This window comes from Aotus nancymaae, unplaced genomic scaffold, assembly GCF_030222135.1.
Source record: "Aotus nancymaae isolate 86718 unplaced genomic scaffold, 86718_ANA_hifiasm-v0.15.2.pri h1tg000064l_0, whole genome shotgun sequence".
Classification (NCBI taxonomy): domain Eukaryota; kingdom Metazoa; phylum Chordata; class Mammalia; order Primates; family Aotidae; genus Aotus; species Aotus nancymaae.
The window spans coordinates 9,311,249-9,332,555 of NW_026988478.1; the positions used below are offsets into that span (position 1 = coordinate 9,311,249).

A 21,307-nucleotide genomic window follows, 5' to 3' on the forward strand; every position below is an offset into this window, starting at 1 on the left:
GCTAAACCCCCCCGTCCCAAGACTATCATAAACAGCAAACCCTCAATATGTACTATGTATCCCATAAATCATAGTACTAGCAGGCTAGGCATGGTGGTGCACGCCTGTAATCCCAGCATTTTGGGAGACCAAGGCTGGTGGATCATGAGGTCAGGAGTTCCAGACCAGCCTGATCAACATGGTGAAACCCCATCTCTACTAAAAATAGAAAAATTAGCCAGTGTCCCAGACACTCAGGAGGCTGAGGCAGGAGAAGTGCTTGAACTTGGGAGATGGAGGTTGCAGTGAGCTGAGATTGTGCCACTGCACTCCAGCCTGGGCAAGACTCCAACTCAAAAAAAAAAAATTATAGTACTGTAAGCAAGTGTATGCGCATGCCTGTAATCCCAGCTAGTCAGGAGGCTGAGGCAGGAGAATTGCCTGAACCCAGGAGGTGGAGGTTACGGTGAGCCGAGATCGCACCATTGCACTCCAGCCTGGGTAACAAGAGCGAAACTCCGTCTCAAAAAAAAAAAAAAAAAAAAAACTCATTATGCCAGTCATTTTTACTAATTGTCTGTTTAATAATACAAAAGATCCAACTGAATCTTTTTGAGTTTAGTAAAACTTAACAGATTCTTATTAAACAATTATTTTAGGTACCTAAAAATAAAAGATGGTTTCTGTTTTTTTCCCCTCATTTTGTGATAATCCACTATTAACAATTATAATTTGGTTTTTAAAATGTTGAGGTTTTTTTTTTTTTTTAAATAAGCATTAGTGTATGCTCCTGCCTAGAAAAGCATAATATAAGTAGGTCTTTTCCTCACCCAGAGAGCCTTCAAAAAACAAACAAAAACTACTGAGTTATGAACAGATTCCCATCAAATCTCAAGTTCTGAAATAAACAAATTGAGCCTTGTGGACCATATATGCGTCAGTATACCTTTGAACTAAGCTTGAAAGGAAAATATGTGGTAAATTTAATGTAGTAATAAAATTTAAATTTAAGAAAAAAGTTGGTTGTGAATCTTGACACTTTAAGAGATATTACTAGTAGATACTATTTTTGATGTGAATATGTTATAGGTGTTTTATGTTTTTAATTTTTGCTTCAAGGAGAAAATAGCAGACCCTCCCACCATGGAACTATTTCTTCCAGTGTTAACAGCAGATTATTGTGGTGGATGTATGATTTGAATAAATCGTATTGATTAAAAATATTCTTATACATGTACCACAGAGAAGGTTAAACTATTCAAAAATCAGTCACATTTTAATTTAAATAAGATTTCAGTCAGAGTTATTGAGTACCCTATAAATACATGCAATTTTAATGTGTCAAATTACCATTTAAAAATTTTAACGAGAATTTGGCTTAGCAGAGTGGCTCATGCCTATAATCCCCAGCACTTTGAGAGGCTGAGGCAGGCAGATCACTTGAGATCAGGAGTTCAAGACTAGCCTGGCCAATGTGGTGAAACCCCATCTCTATTAAAAATACAAAAATTAGCTGGGCGTGGTGGCATAATAGATTATATTTATAAATCTATAGATTATAAAGAGTTTCATAGAGTCTCTTTATTCTCTTCTTTATTCTTTTTCCAATTGTTTAACTATGCTATTTTTTTCTTTCATGTGAAATTGTTTAGAAAAAACGATGTTAGAAAATATTTAAGACTGATAACTTTTTTTTTGGTCAGGTTAAGAATGTTATGTGCCTATATTTGTTCGTTTGCTTACAATTTTTTTTAATACATTGCTCCCCCTTTCTCCCATTGCAGGTGGAGAAACTCTTGATGAATGTGGGTTAAAATTTCTTTTGGCTGTTCGACTCCATACCTTTCTTACAACTTCCCTTCCAGCCTATCGAGCTCAGCTTCTTCACCAAGGTGATTTTGATAGTAATTATTAAAGGGAAATAAAGCAACTAGAAAATGAGAGACTTGTGAATTTTTAAAATTGTTTTTTGCCCAGACATGATCATGATGACAAATTTGACACATTTTAAGTTTCCTTTATTTGTTAAAATGTTTATTTCCTTATAATCTTCTTTGCTTAAAACATTGGAATTTTTAATGGTAGACAAAAGGAGTTAATGAAGAAACGGATACTGGGAAATTGGATATTCTGTGTTATGTTTTTAAATACATGATATGTTCCAGACAAATTAGTATTGTTTCTTTAGATTGTCTTTTTTCTCCTTTGACATTTACCTAAAGTCAGTTTTTCTGCCAAACTTTGAATGATATTTTTGTTATAATACATTCTCAAATTTTAAATGTTTCACAAAGAGTACAGAATATTGAAAGTGTAAATTTACCCACCCTTAAAACTACTGATTAAAATATGTATTTCAGATATTAGTTTAGCATATTTCACGTATTCTATATTGAGTGCTGTATTTCAGATTCTGTTACTGTTCTCTTATTTTGAACTATCTTAGACTTTGAACTGTCTTAGTGTAACTTAATAGATTCTTACTGAATGATTATTTTAGGTACCTGAAAATAACATTGTCTTAGACAGATCAAAGTAAGTTCACTTAAATAAAAAACAGCATTTTTTTTGAACTTCATCTCCCAAGAAGTTCAAGAAATAGAGCTGGCTTTCAGCATTATTGGATCTATAGGTTTAAACAGTGTTACTGGGACTTTGCAGTTTAGCATTTTAGCCTCTGCTCCTTGGTTTCAGTCTTTTGCTTACACCTTTTGTCTCTGACTCTTTGTTTCACTGTCTATTTTCTTTCTCTCATTTTGCATTTAGCTTTGAAAAAAGTAAAGCTGAAAATTCTCAATCAAATTCGTTTTAGTTTTTCGTTTGTTTGTTTTTTGAGGTAGAGTCTTGCTTCGTCACCCAGGCTGGAGTACAGCAGTGCGATTTTTGCACACCAGAACCTCCACCTCCTGGGTTCAGGTGATTCTTCTGCCTCAGCCTCCCGAATAGCTGGATCTACAGGCATACACTCCCACGCCAGCTAATTTTTCTATTTTTAATAGAGATGGGGTTTCACCACATTGACCAGGCTAGTCTTGAACTCCTGACCTCAAGTTATCCGCCTGCCTCAGCCTCCCAAAGTGCTGTGGATTACAGGCATAAGCCACCTTGCCAGGCCACATTCTCTTTAAAATTTTTAAATTGTAATTTGACACATTAAAATTGTATGTATTTATGGGGTACAAAGTAATGTTATGATATATGTATACAAAGTGAAATGATTAAATCAAACTAAAGAACATATCACTTCAGATATGTAACATATTTGTGTTAATATTCAAAATGTACTCTCAACAGTATTGAAATAGACAATACACTATTATTAAACGTAGTTACCATGCTGTGCAGTAGATCTCAAAAATGTATTCCTCCTGACTGAAACTTTGTACCGTTTGAACCATATCTTCCTTCTCATCCTGACCCTAGCCTTGGACAAACACCATTTTATTCTCTTTTTCTTTGATTTTAGTTGTATTAGGTTCCACACATAAGTGAGATCATGTAGTATTTGTCTTTCTATGACTGGCTTATTTCACTTACTGTAGTGTCCTCCAGGTTAATCCATGTTGTTGCAAATGACAAGGTTTTCTTTTTTTCTTTCTTTTTCTTTTCGAGATGGAGTTTTACTCTTGTTGCCCAGGCTGAAGTGCAATGGATCTCAGATCCCTGCAACCTCCGCCTCCCGGGTTCATGCAGTTCTCCTGCCTCAGCCTCCTGAGTAGCTGAGATTACAGGTGCACGCCATCACATTTTTTGTATTTTTAGTAGAGACAGGGTTTCTCCATGTTGGTCAGGCTGGTCTTGAACTCCCAACCTTAGGTGATCCGCCAGCCTTGGCCTCCCAAAGTACTGGGATTACAGGCGTGAGCCGCCATGCCCAGCCTAAGATTTCCTTTTTTAAGGCTGAATGGTACTCCATGGTATATACAGGCATACTTCTTTTTATTGTGCTTTGCCAGGTTGCATTTTGCAAATACAGCAGTTTTTACAAATTGAAGCTTTGTGGCAACCCTTTCTTGAACAAGTCTGTCAGAACCATGTTTCCGACAACATATGTTCACTTCATGTCTCTGTGTCTCATTTTGGTAATTCTCACAATATTTCTAACTTTTTCTGTGATCTGTGATCAGTGATTTTTGTTACTATTGTAATGATTTGGGGGTGCCATGAAGTGCACCTATGTAGGACAATGGATTTAATCAGTATATGTTGTGTGTGCTGTGGCTACAACGCTGATCAGCCATTCCCCTGTATTTCTCCTTCTGCTCAGACCTCCCTATTCACTGAGACACAACAATATAGAAATTAGGAGACCGGGCACGGTGGTTCACCTAAGGATTACGCCTGTAATCCCAGCACTTTGGGAGGCTGAGGCAGACGGATCACCTGAGGGCGGGAGTTTGAGACCAGCCTGACCAACATGGAGAAACTCTATCTCTACTAAAAATACAAAATGAGTGGGGCATGGTGGTGCATGCCTGTAATCCCAGCTACTGGGGAGGCTGAGGCAGGAGAATCGCTTGAACCCAGGAGGTGGAGGTCCCAGTGAGCCAAGATTACACCATTGCTCTCCAGCCTGGGCAACAAGAGTGAAACTTCATCTCGGAAAAAAAAAAAAAAGAAAAGAAAAAGAAATTGGGACACTTTAACACCACCACCATGTCTTCTAAGTGTTCAAGTGAAAGGAAGAGCTGCATCTGTTGCCTTAAATCAAAAGCTAGAAATGACTAAGCTCAGTAAGGAAGGCATGTCAAAAGCCGAGACAGGCTGAAAGCTGAGCCTCTTGTGCCAGACAGTTTACAAAATTGTAAATGCAAAGGGCAAGGTCCAAAGGAAACTAAAAGTTCTACTCCGCTGAACACATAAATGATAAAAAAGCGAAGTAGCCTTATTGCTTATGTGGAGAATGTTTGCGTGGTCTAGGTAGATGGAACTAGCCATAAGATTCCCCTAATCCAAAGCCTAATCCAGAACAAGGCTCTAACTCTTCTTAATTTCGTGGAAACTGAGACAGGAGAGGAAGCTGCAGAATTAAAGTCTGAAGCTAGCAAAGATTGGTCCATGAGGTTTAAGGAAAGAAGCCATCTCCATAAACTACAAGGTGAAGCTAGATCTTCTGGATAACATGGTGAAGCTTCTACATCAGTTAGCACTTGCTTCAGCGTGTTATCTAGAAGATCTAGTTAAGATAATTGATAAAGGTGGCTACATAAAAGAACAGATTTTTAAAGTAGATGGAACAGACTTCTGTTGGAAGATGCCATCTAGGACTTTCATAGTTAAGAGAGAAGTCAATGCCCAGCTTCAAAGCTTCAGAGGACAGGCTGACTGTTGTTAAGGTCTAATGCAGCTGGTAAGTAAGTTGAAGCCAGTGCCCATTTACCATTCTGAAAATCCTGGAGTCTTCAAGAATGATGCTAACCCTACTCTGCCTGTGCTACAAATGGAACAACAAAGCCCAGATGGCAGCACCTCTGTTTACAGCATAATTTACTGAATATTTCCAGCCCACTATTGAGACCTACTGTTAAGAAAAAAGGTTTCCTTGCAAAATATTGCTGTTATTAACAATGATCTCTTCACCCAAGAGCTCTGATGCAGATGTATAAGGAAATTAATATTGTTTTCATTCCTGCTAACGCACATTCATTTTGCAGTCCATGAACCAAGGAATGCTTCCAACTTTTAAGTCTTATTATTTAAGTAATACATTTCATAAGGCTATAGCTGCTATAGATAATTATTCCTTTGATAGATCTGGATAAAGTAAATTGAAAAACTGCTGGAGGCCAGGCACAGTGGTGCACGCCTGTAATCCAAGCACTTTGGAGGCCAAGGTGGGCAGATCACCTGAGGTTGGGAGTTCAAGACCAGCCTGACTAACATAGTGAAACCCCGTCTTAAAAAAAAAAAAAAAGAAAGAAAAAGAAAAACTGCTGGAAAGACTTCACCTTTCTAGATGCCATTAGGGACATTTGCAATTCATCGGAGGAAGTCAACATGTCAGCATTACCAAGAGTTTGGAAGAAGTTGATTCCACTCTTCACAGATGACTTTGAGGGGTGTAGGACTTCAGTGGAAGAAGTAATTGCAGATATGGTAGAAATAGCAAGGGAACGAGAATTAGAAGTAGATCCTAAAGATGTGACTGAATTGCTGCAGAGCCGAGCATGATGACTCATGCCTGTAATCCCAACACTTGAGGCCAGGAGTTTAGGACCAGCTGAGGCAACATAGTGAGACTTCATCTCTGAAAAAAATTTAGGTGGGTTTAGTGACACGTGCCTGTAGTCCTAGCTACTAGCTACTCAGGGGGCTGAATGGAAATACCACTTGAGTCCAGGAGTTCGAGACTTCACTGAGCTGTGATCACACCACTGCACTCCAGCTGGGCAACAGAAGGAGACCCTGTCTCAAAAAAAAAAAAAAAAAAAAGCAAAGTTTCATCAGACGAGGAGTTTCTTAAAGGATGAGCAATGAGTATGGTTTCTTAAGGTGGAATCTATTCCTGGTGAAGATGCTGTGAACATGGTTGAAATGACAACAAAGAATTTAGAATATTCTGTAAACTTAATTGATAGAGCACTAAGAGCACTGGTAGGGTTTGAGAGAGGACTGACTCCAATTTTGAAAGAAGTTCTAAATTCTATCAAATACAATTACATGGTACAGAGAAATCTTACATAAAAGGAGGAGTCCATCTATGTGGTAACTTTATTTTCTTATTTTAAGAAGTTGCTACAGCCATCCCAGCCTTCAGTAAGCTCTACCCTGACCAGTCAGCACTGGTAACATCAAGGCAAGATTGTCCACTAGCAAAGATTATGACTTGCTTAAGGCTCAGATGATTGTTACATTTTAGCAATAATGTATTTTTAAATTAAGGTATGTACACTCATTTTAGACATGCTATTGCACAGTTAACAGACCACAGTATGATGTAAAAATAAATTTTATGTGCACTGGGAAACAAAAAATTGTGTTACTCATTTTATTGCATTATTTGCTTTATTGTGGTAGTCTGAAATACAACCCATGGCCTCTCCAACGTATGCCTGTATATATGGCATTTTCTTTGTTAATTCATTTATGGATACTTGGGTTGATCTGATAACTGAGTTATTGTGAATAAAGCTACACTTAACGTTGGAATGCAGATATCTTGTCAACGTACTGATTTCACATCCTTTGAATATATACTCATAAGTGGGATTGGTGGATCATGTGGTAATTTTGTTTTTATATTTTTCTTTTTTCTTTTTTTTAGTTTCCTTAACTTTTTTCTTCTCTTTTAATAAAACATTGTTCCAGAATATTTTTAGACATTTGAGCAAACTTTGTACCCTTTTCCATAATGGCTGTACTAATTTATGTTCTCACTAGCAGTATGCAAGGCTCCCCTTTTCACCACTTCTTTGCCAAAACTGTTTTTTTCTCTCTTTTGGTAATAGACATTCTAGCAGGTATGAGTTGTTATCTCATTATGGTTTAATTTGCATTTTCCTGATGTTTATAGATGTCAAGTACTTTTTTCATTTATCTGTTTGGACATTCATATGTCTTCTTTTGAGAAACATCTATTTAGGTCATTGCCCCCCTCTGTTTTTTTTTTTTTTCCTCCAAGAGATGGGGATCTTACTCTATTGCCCAGGCTGGAGTGAAACTCCTGGCCTCAAGCCATACTCCTGTCTCAGCGTCTCAAGTAGCTGGGACTACAGGTATGCACCACTTGTGCCTGGCATGCCATTTCTGAATTGAGTTGTATTCCTCCTATTGGGTTGCTTGAATTCTTGATATGTTTTGAATATTAACTTCTTATCAGATATACAGACTGCAAATATTATTTCCCAATCCATGGCTTTTCTCTTCACTCTGCTAATTGTACTCTTTGCTATGCAGAAGTTTTCAGTTTGATGCAATACCATGTGTTTATTTTTGCTTTTGTTGCCTTTGCCTTTGGTGTCATTTCCAAAAAAATCATTGCCCAGACTGATGTCATGTAGTTTTTCTCCTATGTTTTCTTCTAATAGTTTGATAATGCAAGTCTTATGTTTAAATCTTTAATCAGTTTTGACCTATTTTTCTATATGGTGTAAGGTAATGGTCCAATTTCATTCTTCTGCATGTGGTTATCTAGTTTTCCCAGCACCATTTATTGAAGAAACTATCCTTTCTCATTTTGTGTTCCTCACACCTTTGACAAAAATCAATTGAGTATAAATGCATGGGTTCATTTCCATGCTTTCTGTTCTATTCCATTGGTCTGTTTTTCTGTTTTTATGCCAGTGCCATGCTGTTTTGATTACCCTAGCTTTGTAATATAGTTTGAAATTAGGTAGTGTGATGTTTCTAGGTTTGTTCTTTCATCTCATGTTTACCCTGGGTATTTGGGGTTTCTTGGTATTCCTAATTAATTTAGGGTTGATTTTTCTATTTCTGTGAAAAAAAGATATCACTATTTTGATATACATGACATTGAATCTATAGATCATGTTGGGTAGTGTGGACATTTTATCAACGTTAATTTTTCCAGTCTGAGAACACTGGATATCTTCCATTTATTTGCCTCTTCAAATTTCTTTCATTAATGTTTTACAGTTTTTATTGTAGAGCTCTGTTACCTCCTTGGTTAAATTTTTGTTTGTAACGAAATGGGGTCTTGCTATGTTGCCCAGGCTGTTCTTAAACTCCTGAGCTCAAGCGATCCTTCCACCCCAGCCTCCCAAAGTGCTGGGATTACAGGTCTGAACCACTGGCCTGACCAAGTTATTTCTAAGTATTTTTTTTTGTAGCAATTATTAATGGGATTGTTTTGTTTATTTTTAAAATCAGATCAGATAATTTGTTACTGTATGGCAATGCTACTGCTTTTTGCATTTTAATTTTGTATCCTTCAAGTTTAATGTAGTTGTTTATTAGTTCTGTTTCTTTGGTGGAGTTTTTTGTGTTTTCTGTATGTAAGATTGTCTTGTTAGCAAACAGTGACTTTCACTTCTTCCTTTTCTAGTTGGATGCCTTTTTATTTCTTTCACTTGTCTAATTGCTGTGGCAGGGATTTCTAGTACTAACATAGTTGAGTAGAAGTTGTGAGAGAGTTCATCCTTGTCTTCTTTCTAATCTTAGAGGAAAAGCTTTCAAATTGTCACTGTAGAGTATGATGTTTAGCTCTGAGCTTGTCATTTATGACCTTTATTGTGTTGAGGTGCATTCCTTTTGCACCTAATTTGTTGAGAGTTTTTGTAGTAAAAGGATGTTGAATTTTGTCAAATGCTTTTTTTTTTTTTTTTTGCATCTATTGAGAGGATCATACGGTTTTGTCCTTGATTTTGTTGATGTGAACAGAATGACATTGGTTAATTTGCACATGTTGAGCTAATCTTGTACCCCTGGCATAATTCCTACTTGATTATAGTGGATGATCCTTTTATTGTGCTGTTAATTTGTTTTGCTAGTATTTTGTGGAGGATTTTACATTTGTGTTTATTGGGGGTAATGGCCTATAATTTTTTTTTTTTTTTTTTCTATTCATTTTGCCTGGCTTTGGCATCAGGAAAATACTGTCCTCATAAAAAGAGTTAGGAACTTTTCTTTCTTCTTCTGTTCTTTGGAAGAGTTTAAGAAGGACTGATGTTAGTTTTTCTTTAAATGTTTAGTAGAATTTACCTGTGATGCCTGTGATGTGATTAGATTCTGGGCTTTTCTTTGATGAGAGACTCTTTTTTTTTTTTGAGACAGAGTCTCAAGCAGTGGCGAGATCTCAGCTCTGTAACCTCTGCTTCTGGGGTTCAAGTGATTCTCCTACTTCAGCTTCTTGAGTAGCTAGGGTATTTTTAGTAGAGACAGAGTTTGGCTATATTAGCAAGGCTGGTCTTGAACTCCTGACCTCAAGTGATCTGCCTGCTTCTGCCTCCCAAAGTGCTGGGGTTCCAGAAATGAGCCACTATGCCCGGTCTGATGGGAGACTTTATATTACTGATTTATATCCTTACTCATCATCAATGTGTTCAGATATTTTATTTCTTCATATTTCAGTTCTGGCAGGTTGTCTATGTCTAGGAATTTATCCATTTATTCTGGGTTATCCAGTTTGTTGGCATATATGTGCATATTAATCTCTTTTGATTGTTTGTGGTACCAGTTATAATGTCTCTTCTTTAACTTCTCATTTTATTTGTAGTCTTTTATTTATTTATTTATTTATTGAGGTAGAGTCTTGCTCTGTTGCCCAGGCTGGAGTGCGGTGGAGCCTCTCAGCTCACTGCAACCTCTGCCTCCTGGGTTCAAGTGATTCTCCTGCCTCAGCCTTCCAAGTAGCTGGGATTACAGACTCATTCCACCACGCCTGGCTAATTTTTGTATTTTTAGTAGAGATGGTTTCGACATGTTGGCCAGGCTGGTCTTGAACTCCTGACCTCAAGTGATCCACCTGCCTCAGTCTCCTAAAGTGCTGGTATTACAGGTGTGAGCCATGGTGCCTCACCCTTCTGGCTTTTTCTTAATCTTGCTAATGATTTGTCAATTGTATTTATCTTTCCAGAAAACTGACCCTCAGTTTTTTGAGGTTTTTTTCTCTGTCATTTTTCTAGTTTATACTTAATTTATTTCTTCTCTGATCATTATTTCCTTTCTTCTGCTAACTTTGGTCTGAGTTTCTTCTCTTTTTGGCTCCTCGAGGTGTAACACTAGGTTTATTTGAGGCCTCCCAGGTTGGGCAGGTCTGTTGTCTAAGGAAATACACAGTGACAGGTGTCTCCCTGCCTGGGTAGGACCTTGGAGTGGTGTTTGAGGCTGAGCCAAGCCACTGTTTGATAAACTCTCTGGTTGGGCAGGTCTAGCCCCTGAGCTTTGCTGAAATTTGCTGTGGTAGGTGTCTACCAGTCTGGATGGGGCTTTGGGGTGGGCTCTGAGGCCACATGTGGAGGTTGGCCATCTAAGGACTGAAGCCAGGTTGAATTTTCTACCATGCTTCTAGAAGCAACCAGCTTGACTTTGCAGGTAGAATATGCCATTGGCTGTTACCTCTAATTGGATGCTACCACTGGCAGTAACACAGAGATACCACCAAGATCTTGTAGGCTAGTTGCTATAAGGTCTACCTCCTTTCTTTGTTTCTACCCAACCCCAGATGATCTAGTTATGCCATTGCCCACATTGTTTCCATTGAAGTGAGACCATTGTGAGCTTCCTGGGAAACATTTTAGAACACTGGGGAAGCTCAGTGTCTGACCGTGGCTTTCTTTTCCCCTGTACAAACTGTGGATCTAGGGAATTTTCTTTGTGTAGCACAAATCAGCTTGGATGGAAACAGATGATGTGCTCAAAGTGAGACTGTTACTCTTAGCCTTCTATTGCAGTTTTTATTTGGTTCTGTGGTCCATGCAGGTGTCTCAGCTCATTCCCAGGTTTGGGGGTAAAATGGCATTTTCTCATCTGTGGCTAGTTACTACTTAAACACTGTGTGTATGGAGTGTCTGTCTTTGGGCTTCTATAACAAATACCTTAGACTGAGTAATTTATAAATAGGAAAAATTTATTTTTCATATTTCTGGAGGCTGGGAAGTCCAAGATCAAGGTTCCAGTAGATTTGGTGCTTGGTAAGGGCTTGTTCTCCTCCATAGTTGGCACCTTGTTGCTACATCCTCAAATGATCGAAGTGGTGAAAAGGACTAGCTGGTTCTCTTGAGCCCTTTTATAAGGGCATTAATCCCATCTGTGAGGGCAATGGCTAATTATCTCCTTAAGGTTGTTCTTGTTGATGATAATACATTGAGGGCTAAGTTTCAACATGAAATCTGGAGGGACATAAATATACAAACCATAGCAAGGAATGAAGCCTGAGACTTCTGTTCCACCATCTTACTGATGTCTAAATCAAATTATTTAATTATTTATAAAAATATATGGAGAGATAATAGGAATCCAAAAATGATTTATAATAATAGTCCATTCACAACATAGGGTTTTTTTGTTTTGTTTTGTTTTTAACCTTTCATTTATTTTCAAAGTGTTCAGTGTAGAAGCATTTCACATTGCTTGGCATGGGAGGTGATTCCTTGCTTGGCTTAGGTTAAAAATTTGAGGCCATATATCTCAAAGCCACATCCTACAACTAATCATTTACTTTACCTAGTAATGCTAAACAAAATGTTTTGTGAAAAGTCAAAATAGAAGGTGAGCAATAAACATGTGTAGGCCATTAAGTTGAGAGAATCACTAACATAAATGATGTTGTATAAATATGAAAATATCTTTACTAATATGGTGATATGGGATAATAATTACTGTGTGTCAGATTCTATTCTAAATTTTATAACTATATTATTTAATTCTCAAAACTATGTTATAAGGTAGTTCCATGATTATTTGCATTTTATATACAGATAAATTGAGGCATTAAGAGACAACATAACTTGTCCAAGATTATATTAATATATTAGGCTGGTGCAAAAGTAATTGTAGTTTTTGCCTTTTTAAATGGCAAAAACCACTTGCAGTTACTTTTGTACCAACTTAATACTTAACAATTGAGCTGGAATTTATTTTTATTTTTATTTTATTATATTTTTATTTTTATTTTCGTTTTTGAGACAGAGTCTCACTCTGTCACTGAGGCTGGAGTGCATGATCTCAGCTCACTGTAACCTCTACCTCCCTGGTTCAAGTGATTCTTCTGCCTCAGCTTCCTGATTAGCTGGGATTACAGGTACATGCCACCATGCTCGGCTAATTATATGTTTTTTAAGTAGAGACAGGGTTTTACCATGTTGGCCAGGCTGGTCTCAAACTTCTGACCTCAAGTGATCCACCCACCTAGGCCTCCCAAAGTGCTGGGATTACAGGCGTGAGCCTGTACAGAATAGTACAGAAGAAGATTTCACCTTCTAGCACCCAGCTAGAGCTGGAATTTAATGTATGCATTCTGATTTTTGGGGTCTTTGCAGTGCTAGTCCTAATTCGTCAACCTGAACTGCTTACTTGATTTTTTAAATTAATTCTGTGGAATTACATCCACAAAACAAATGTTGACCAAGGAAGGTAAAAAGCAGCTTTGAAGATAGAAATATATCAACATAAAGTAATGCTTTGTTTCTCATTTTTTAAAAAGGATCATGGGTAATAGCTGGAGAACAAAAATACATCAGCACAGTGGAATTTACCATAAGCGTTTTTTCTTTTCTTTTCAAAAAAATATGCTATTTCTACAAAACACATATATGCTCACTGGAGTGATACAGTTGTTTGAAATAGCAAAAATAAAAAAATAGCCCATATTTCTAATCTTAAACTGTGAATCTCATAGAAGTTTACACATTTATATTGTAAATATGGAACATACATTTCTGATAATCATAGAAGCATACTTCTATTTCTTATAAACATCATTTTTGACATTTCTACAGGCCTTTCTACAGGTCATTTTGCTTGGGCATTTCACTCAGTAGCAGAAGAAGAACTGCTGAACATGTTGCCAGCCATGCAGAAAGATGATCCCACTTGGTCTGAACTAAGAGCTATGGGTGTGGGGTGGTGGGTCCGGAATACCCGCATCTTACGCAAATGCATGGAAAAAGTAAGCATTTTATTTTGGTGTTATAAGTGAGTTAATATTTTTTGGACATTTTTAAAAATGTCATTCCATATCTTCTCTGCCATTACTCCCTCTTGTTTTTGAAGAAGCAAAAGGCTTTTGAATAGTCCACATTTCATTTATAACATTTCAAAATATGTTAATATAAAGTTTTGAAATATATATTCTAATTCCCAAGTTTTTAATCGATACATTTGCTTAGTAGTATACGTGTGATTTTACAAAATAATATATGTATATATTTAGAAAAATTTAAAAATAGTACAGAAGAACTTCTAATGAAAGGCAGTAGTCTTACTATTTCTTCTCTGTGTCCTTTGAAGTCATCACCATAAGTCACTTTTGTTCTTCTAAAATGCACATATTATTCATTTACATATTTTTAAAATTTTATTAAACATTCAGTGGATAATATGTGCCAGCCTTGCATATGAAGGAAATTACTTGTTCAAAACTGTTTCTGTGAAATTTTGACCAATATTTTTTGATTATAGGTAGCTAAAGCAGCCTTTTATAGAAAGAATGATCCTTTAGATGCTGCCATTTTTTACCTTGCAATGAAAAAGAAAGCTGTGATTTGGGGATTATATAGGTAGGTAAAAAACAAAACAAAACAAAAAAAAAACTGTGCTTCAGTGTGAAAATCTGGTCATAAGGAGTAAATGTATGAAGTAAGATTTGTTGTTCTTGATGTTGATTCATGTAGATTCTTATTAAGAGAGAGATTTCATAAGGAAAAGGCCCCACGTGTTTTTTTTTTTTTTTTAGAATGGAAGAAACCTGATAGGTCAGTTTAATTTGTTTTCAGATTTATCAATCCAGAAACAAAATACTGTTTATTTTAAGAACTTCTTATCATGCTCCTATGAAACAAAGGTAATGTATTAGTCTGTTTTCATGCTGCTGATAAAGACATACCCAAGATTGGGCAATTTACAAAATAAAGAGGTTTATTGGACCTACAGTTCCATGTGGCTGGGAAGGCCTCGCAATCATGGCAGAAGTTGAAAGACATGACAACAAACAAGAGAAAAGAGCTTGTGCAGGGGAACTCCTGTTTTTATAAAACCATCAAGTCTCTTGAGACTTACTATCATAAAAATAGCATGGGAAAGACTTGCTCCCATGATTCAGTTACCTCCCACTGGGTCCCTCCCACAACACATGAGAATTCAAGATGAGATTTGGGTGGGGACACAGCCAAACTATACCAGGTAACTAAACCAGAAACTTATATATAGGACAGGGAAGAAGATGAATTAATTAGTTGGTAGAGTCTGGAACAGGCATCTACCTCTGTGCTATAGGCCAGCCCTACCCCTCAAAACTGCCTCCCTCCTGTGAGTGGGCCTCACCTTCTTTCTGAGCTGAATTCACTTAGAATTTTTCTCTCTCACGTCTGAGCAAGACTGGTGAACAAGATTACGATAAATAGTTCTTCATTTGTTTTGACTTTATTTCCAGAGGACCCACATGAACAACAACCTTTGGGAGAAAATCGTGATAACAAATGGGTTTTCTAAGAGACTAGATGATTTAGGGTTGTTTTGATTCAAGGCACATTCTTCAGATTTTATCTCTTATCTAGGTAATTTTCAGATGGGCAGGGGTGAAAAGTTACTGATGAGTTTCAATGGTGGCACATAAGTTAATATAAATTAAACATTTTGCATGGATTTAAAAGTAATTTTCACAGTCCTACTAATGTAGTTTCCTTTGTATTTTGAAAGAAAAATTTTTTTGTAATCTCTCTCTGAGACTTATGTAACAAATGTTTACCTAATACATTTTTTTTTTTTTTTTTTAGACAGAGGCTTGCTCTGTCGCCCAGGCTGGAGTACAATGGCTCACTGCAACCTTCACCTACGGGGTTCAAGTGATTCTCTTGCCTCAGACTCCCAAGTAGCTGGGATTACAGGTGCATGCTACCACACCTGGGTAATTTTTATATTTTTAGTAGAGACAGGGTTTCACCATGTTGGCCAGGCTGGTCTTGAACTCCTGACCTCAGGTCATCCGCCTGTCTTGGCCTCCTGATGTGCTAGGATTACAGATATGAGCCACCACGCCCAGCCTACCTAATATAATTTTTACTGTGAAAAGAAGCACATATATAGTAAGTTATGAACTGGCAGATGTTTCTATTGAGCCTTAGCTATTAAATCCTAACTTTAGAAAGTTGATTCTGATGTAGAAAAAAAATTGTATTCCAAAATTTTCATACCTCTTTTTTCCTTTGTAGAGCTGAAAAAAACACCAAGATGACACAGTTTTTTGGACACAATTTTGAGGATGAAAGATGGCGTAAAGCAGCTTTAAAAAATGCTTTTTCTTTGCTAGGCAAACAAAGATTTGAACATTCTGCAGCATTTTTTCTTTTAGCTGGCTGCCTCAGAGATGCAGTTGAGGTAATGAATAAAATTTAAATAACAAAGAATAGCAAAGTCATCTTTTAAAGCTCTTTCGTGCTTAAATTTTTAATTTTATTAAATTTTTAAATTTCAACTTTATTGGAAATAATACAAGGCTAAATACCTCAAATAACTGTTCATATTTAATAGAGACATTTAAAAATTTGACTGTTAACTTGAATAGTATTTATACAGAATTAAGATTAACCAAATGTTGTTTGTTAGCTGGTAGAGATAGGTAATTGATTTGACTCTTAAGAATATTCATAAACAAGTTAAAAATTAAAAGGTTTATGTTATCAGTTTAAACATATTTGAACCCTATAGTTGTCTCTGTATTATTTGATAAATGTTAGAAAGTCCTTAACTGATTATTTCGTAGTAAACCTTAAAAAAATTATGAATATTTAAGATAAAACATTTCTGTCTCAAATTGCCCTTTTGCTCAGAGTTTCATACAAGTAATTCAAAACAACCTTTTAACATGGAGACTAAAGTCTCCAGGGGCAGATAGAGATTAATAGTAGAGGTTCAAGACAAAAAATAATGTAGATTGAATTGATGTCATTTAAAGTATCCATTATTTCCTCATTTAGTCTACTTTTTTGCACATATATATATTTAGTACTAGAAAGTAGATTTGCAAATATTAAATGTTGTCAAGTAGATTTGCTAAAAGGAAGCAGCATATATTTTGTTTCTTACCCTTCTTTGCTAAGTTTGGATATTAATAAGGCCTTATATTTTTCCAGTTACTAGTGAGTTAATTGAATTTATACTAAAATGAAACCTGCTCCTGCTTATTTATAAACAATATTTTCTTTTTAAAGGTGTGTCTTGAGAAATTGAATGACATTCAGCTGGCTCTTGTAATAGCAAGACTCTATGAGTGTGAATTTGATACAGCTGCAACATATAAATCTATTTTACGTAAAAAAGTTTTGGGAATTGATTCTCCTGCCAATGAACTGTGTTCCTTGAACATAAATATGCATCATGATCCTTTTCTTCGGAGCATGGCATATTGGATTTTGGAAGATTATAGTGGTGCTCTGGAAACATTAATCAAGCAACCTGTTAGAGAGTGTGATGGTAAGCTGCATTTCTAAGATGTTAATAATTAAGAGTGTTATTGGTAATTGCTACATGTGCAGACCACTCTATGGTGTGATAAGGGTAATACAGACAAATTGAATTCATGGTCTTTATAACAGTTTTTGGTTGGTTTTTTTTTTTCTCCAGAAAGATAAATCCTTTGAAAACAAAGAACTTAGGATTTTCTGTTTTTAAAAAGTAGATTTATTGAACATAAATATTGTCAACACTTGAATATAAACATAGAAGAAATACTGTTATAAAGCCAGTTTTTAAATCTTAGGTTGAATTTAGGCATTTGTCCATCAGTTTTAGAAGTCTTATAGTGTAAAATATGTTCAGTGTAAAAAAAAAAGTTGACTTAGGTGATGTGAATAGAAAATCTTAAGCTAGATAAACCTGACTGTCTTGTTCATGAGATAAGTGAGGTAGAGCATATGTACTCTTTTGTGTCTACTAGTACCTTTTCTTTTAGAAATCCTCTTTGCTAAAGCTTTCTTAGAGTTTTGCATAAAATGGAATTTTTATGTAGATTCTATAAAAATGAGATTTGCTTTTCAGATACTTTTCCATAGATTGAATTGTGTTTGGTAGCTGATAAAATAGGTATTATATTATTTGAAATACTAATTGGAAAAAGTTCTAGTTCGTAGATTTTTATGTGGTATCATTTAATTGGGAAGAGGCCTTTGCCTTATTTTCTAAACCTTTGAGAAAGCTCTGTGACTCATTTGTTTAAGTCTTCTAGCCATCTAAGTTAAAGATTTTCAAACTAGCCTCTATGTATTGAAGGGAAAATGTAAATGCCTTTTCTAGCCACTTTCTTTTTTAAGTGTTTTTATTTTAAAAAAAATTTAGAGACCTCATCTTGCTTTGTTGCCCTGGCTTATCTCAAACAGCTGGCCTAGCTAGCCTCCTATCTCAGCCTCCCAAAGTCTGGAATTACAGGCATGAGCCACTGTGCCTGGCCCTCTTTTCTTTTCCCCTTTCCTTTCCTCCCCTCCCCTCCCCTCCCCTCCTCTTCTTCTTTATTTTCTTTCTTTCCTTTCTTCTTTTCTTTTCTCTTCTCTTCTCTTTCTTTTCTTTTCTTTTTTCACATGGAGTCTCACTCTGTCACCAGGCTGGAGTGTAGTGGTGCTATCTCACCTCATTTCAGCTTCCACCTCCCAAGCTCAAACAATCTTTACACCTTAGCCTCCTGAGTAGCAGGGACCACAGATGTGTTCCTCTGTGCCTGGCTAATTTTTTTGTATTTTCGGTGGAGATAGGGTTCTACCATGTTCCCCAGGCTGGTCTTGAACTCCTGAGCTCAAAGTGCTGGGTTTATAGGCATGAACTACCACACCCAGCCCTGGCCCACTTTCTTATACTTACAGATATTCATGTGAAAATTGTATTTTAATTTGGGACTAGTACATGTTTACATACTTTTATTACCAATTAATCTTGTATTCTAGAAAAAATTTTCAAAAGATAATAGTGGCTTGGACCAGAATGATTGGAGTGGAGGCAGAGAGATGTGGTTGGATTTGGGATATGATTTTAAGATTGACTAGATAGGACTGGATTTGATATGGAGTGAGAAGGAGTTAGGAGTCAAAGGTAACTCTTGGCTCAATAGGTAAATGATACAGGGAAGTATTGTTTTACATCATGAAGCTTTCTGATAAGGTGACCTTTGAGCAGAGAATTGGTTGAAATGAGTGAGTTAATCAGTGTAGATAAGGGTAAAGAGTGGTTCGGGTCAAGGGCACACTAAATAAAAAGGTCCCAAAGCAAGAGTTTATACATGTAAGTGGAAACAAAATGTAGGCCTTTCAGTATAGGAGTTTAGATTTTCAGTGTTAAGTTGGGACTGGAGATAGAGATGATGTCCAAGTTATCATTTCAGTATTTCATTGGATGTTACTGAAAGTCATGGGACTATATGAATTCAACTCAGGGAATATAGATAGAAAAGAAGTCAGCAGTTGAACCCTAGAGGAATCTCAGCATTCCAAGGTAGAGAAAATGAGGAGGACTAACAAAGCAGACTGAGAAGTATCCAGGGAAGTAGAAAAAGAACTTAAAGTCTGTAACTGGATGTTTTAAATTATCTTAGAATATTACCTGAAGAGATTTGTTTCAATGAGAAAGCAGCATAATGTTTGTTTGCCTACTTCGTTAGAATATGTTAATTATAAATGTGTTGTTGCCTCTTTAATGCCATGGATCATTGTGGCCTATTAGTAAAATTGTGTCAAAGACCCTGAAGATAAAGGTGTCATAGTATATAGAGAAAAGGGACTACAATACAAACACCCATTTCAGCTCTTGAATAACTTTCCTTGGCTCATGAAATGAATTTACTTTCAGATCAAGTTATGTCAGTCTGTAGTCCTGCAGTTTTTAATTTCTACAATTACCTAAGAACACATCCTCTTTTGCTGAGACGTCATTTCGGATCATCTGATACATTTTCCACGCATATGAGTCTAACAGGAAAAAGTGGACTGGCAGGAACAATTAATTTAAGTGAAAGACGATTATTTTTTACTACTGCCAGCGCTCATTTAAAAGCTGGCTGCCCAATGTTGGCTTTGGAAGTATTATCAAAGATGCCTAAAGTCATCAAGAAAACAAGACCTTTTTGTAGAGCTTCTAGTTTTCTGGATACTAGTAAAGACTGTTCTCCTTCTTCTCCATTAAAATTGGATGCAAGGGAAGATAAGTCTTCTGCTATTGATTGGTCACAGTCACTGATTAATGGTTTTGGATCTTCTTCAGAGGGTTCCTCAGAGAAGCAATCAAACTCCACTCTTTCTTTTGACTGGAGCCAACCAGGTGTTGTGTTTCAGGATGACTCTTTAGAGTTAAAATGGGACAGTGATGATGAAGAAAATGAGGATGTCCCTATTTCAATGAAAGAACTAAAATCTTTACAGAGAAAAACAGATAAAAAAATAGATGAAATCAGTTCTAATTATACAGAATCTTTCAGCACACTAGATGAAAATGACCTCTTAAATCCATCAGAAGATATAATTGCAGTTCAATTAAAATTTAGAGCATGTTTAAAGATTCTCACAGTAGAACTTCGTACTTTATCTACCGGCTATGAAATAGATGGTGGAAAATTGCGTTACCAGCTATACCACTGGCTTGAAAAAGAGGTGATAGCTCTTCAGAGGACTTGTGACTTTTGCTCAGATGCTGAAGAACTACAGTCTGCATTTGGCAAAAATGAAGATGAATTTGGATTAAATGAGGATGCTGAAGATTTGCCTCACCAAACAAAAGTGAAACAACTGAGAGAAAATTTTCAGGAAAAAAGACAGTGGCTCTTGAAATATCAGTCACTTTTGAGAATGTTTCTTAGTTACTGCATACTTCATGGATCTCATGGTGGGGGTCTTGCATCTGTGAGAATGGAATTGATTTTGCTTTTGCAAGAATCTCAGCAGGTATGTAATTTATATGACAGTCAAAAATAATACATGTCTAAAACTTTTTGATGTTGCTTTTTTGGTTTTGAATACTAAGACTTGATTTTCTTCATTATAGTTGCTTTAGGGAATGTTCCCTTCTGTGTGGTCCTTCATATTATGAATTAGTAGAGTTGTATATTTACTGTAGTTTCAAGCAATTCAGCATCAGGCCTTATGACCTGCTTAATTCACACTCCAAACACTTGTCTGAATGCCTTGTAGGGTGACAAACTTGTTATTGCAAGAGAGTATTGTCTTTTTATTTTCCCTCTCTGTTCCCCCTCAATGTCTTATTTTTAAATATGATTATTGGAATGCTGACTTCTTTAGGTCCCTTCTAAGTTTCTATTATGCTTTTATTTTTAAATTGCTTTGAAGTGAGAGCCCTTGATTTACTGAAATAATGGTTTATAACTATAAATAGTTGATTAACCTTTTTTCCCTCTTTGTTTTTAAGGAAACGGCAGAACCGCTATTTTCTAGCCCTCTGTCAGAGCAAACCTCGGTGCCTCTCCTCTTTGCTTGTACAGCCAGTGCCAAAACAGTAGTTGCCAATCCATTATTGCACCTTAGTAATCTAACACATGATATTCTCCATGCCATAATAAACTTCGATTCACCACCCCACCCTGATATCCAGAGCAATAAAGTAAGTATGCTTAGTTTCAAGCTTTTAATTCATCTGTACAATGATAAAACAACAAGATAAATATTAAGGTGTTTTTTTTAAGTAATTTTAAACATCAGACTAAGCATAGCAATTGTTACAT

General features: G+C 36.3%; 1 protein-coding gene across 4 annotated transcripts in view; it reads left to right on the forward strand.

Moving 5' to 3' along the window:
• DMXL1 (Dmx like 1) overlaps positions 1-21,307 on the forward strand; it is a 176,627-nt gene that overhangs the window by 72,352 nt on the left and 82,968 nt on the right. For all 4 annotated transcript variants that reach the window (XM_012448600.3, XM_012448606.2, XM_064366214.1 and 1 more), the window contains exons 19-25: positions 1,764-1,871; positions 13,377-13,546; positions 14,059-14,156; positions 15,807-15,972; positions 16,806-17,067; positions 19,426-20,513; positions 20,995-21,186. In XM_012448600.3, coding sequence (XP_012304023.2) covers positions 1,764-1,871; positions 13,377-13,546; positions 14,059-14,156; positions 15,807-15,972; positions 16,806-17,067; positions 19,426-20,513; positions 20,995-21,186 — 2,084 coding nt within the window. The remainder of the gene's footprint in view (positions 1-1,763; positions 1,872-13,376; positions 13,547-14,058; positions 14,157-15,806; positions 15,973-16,805; positions 17,068-19,425; positions 20,514-20,994; positions 21,187-21,307) is intronic.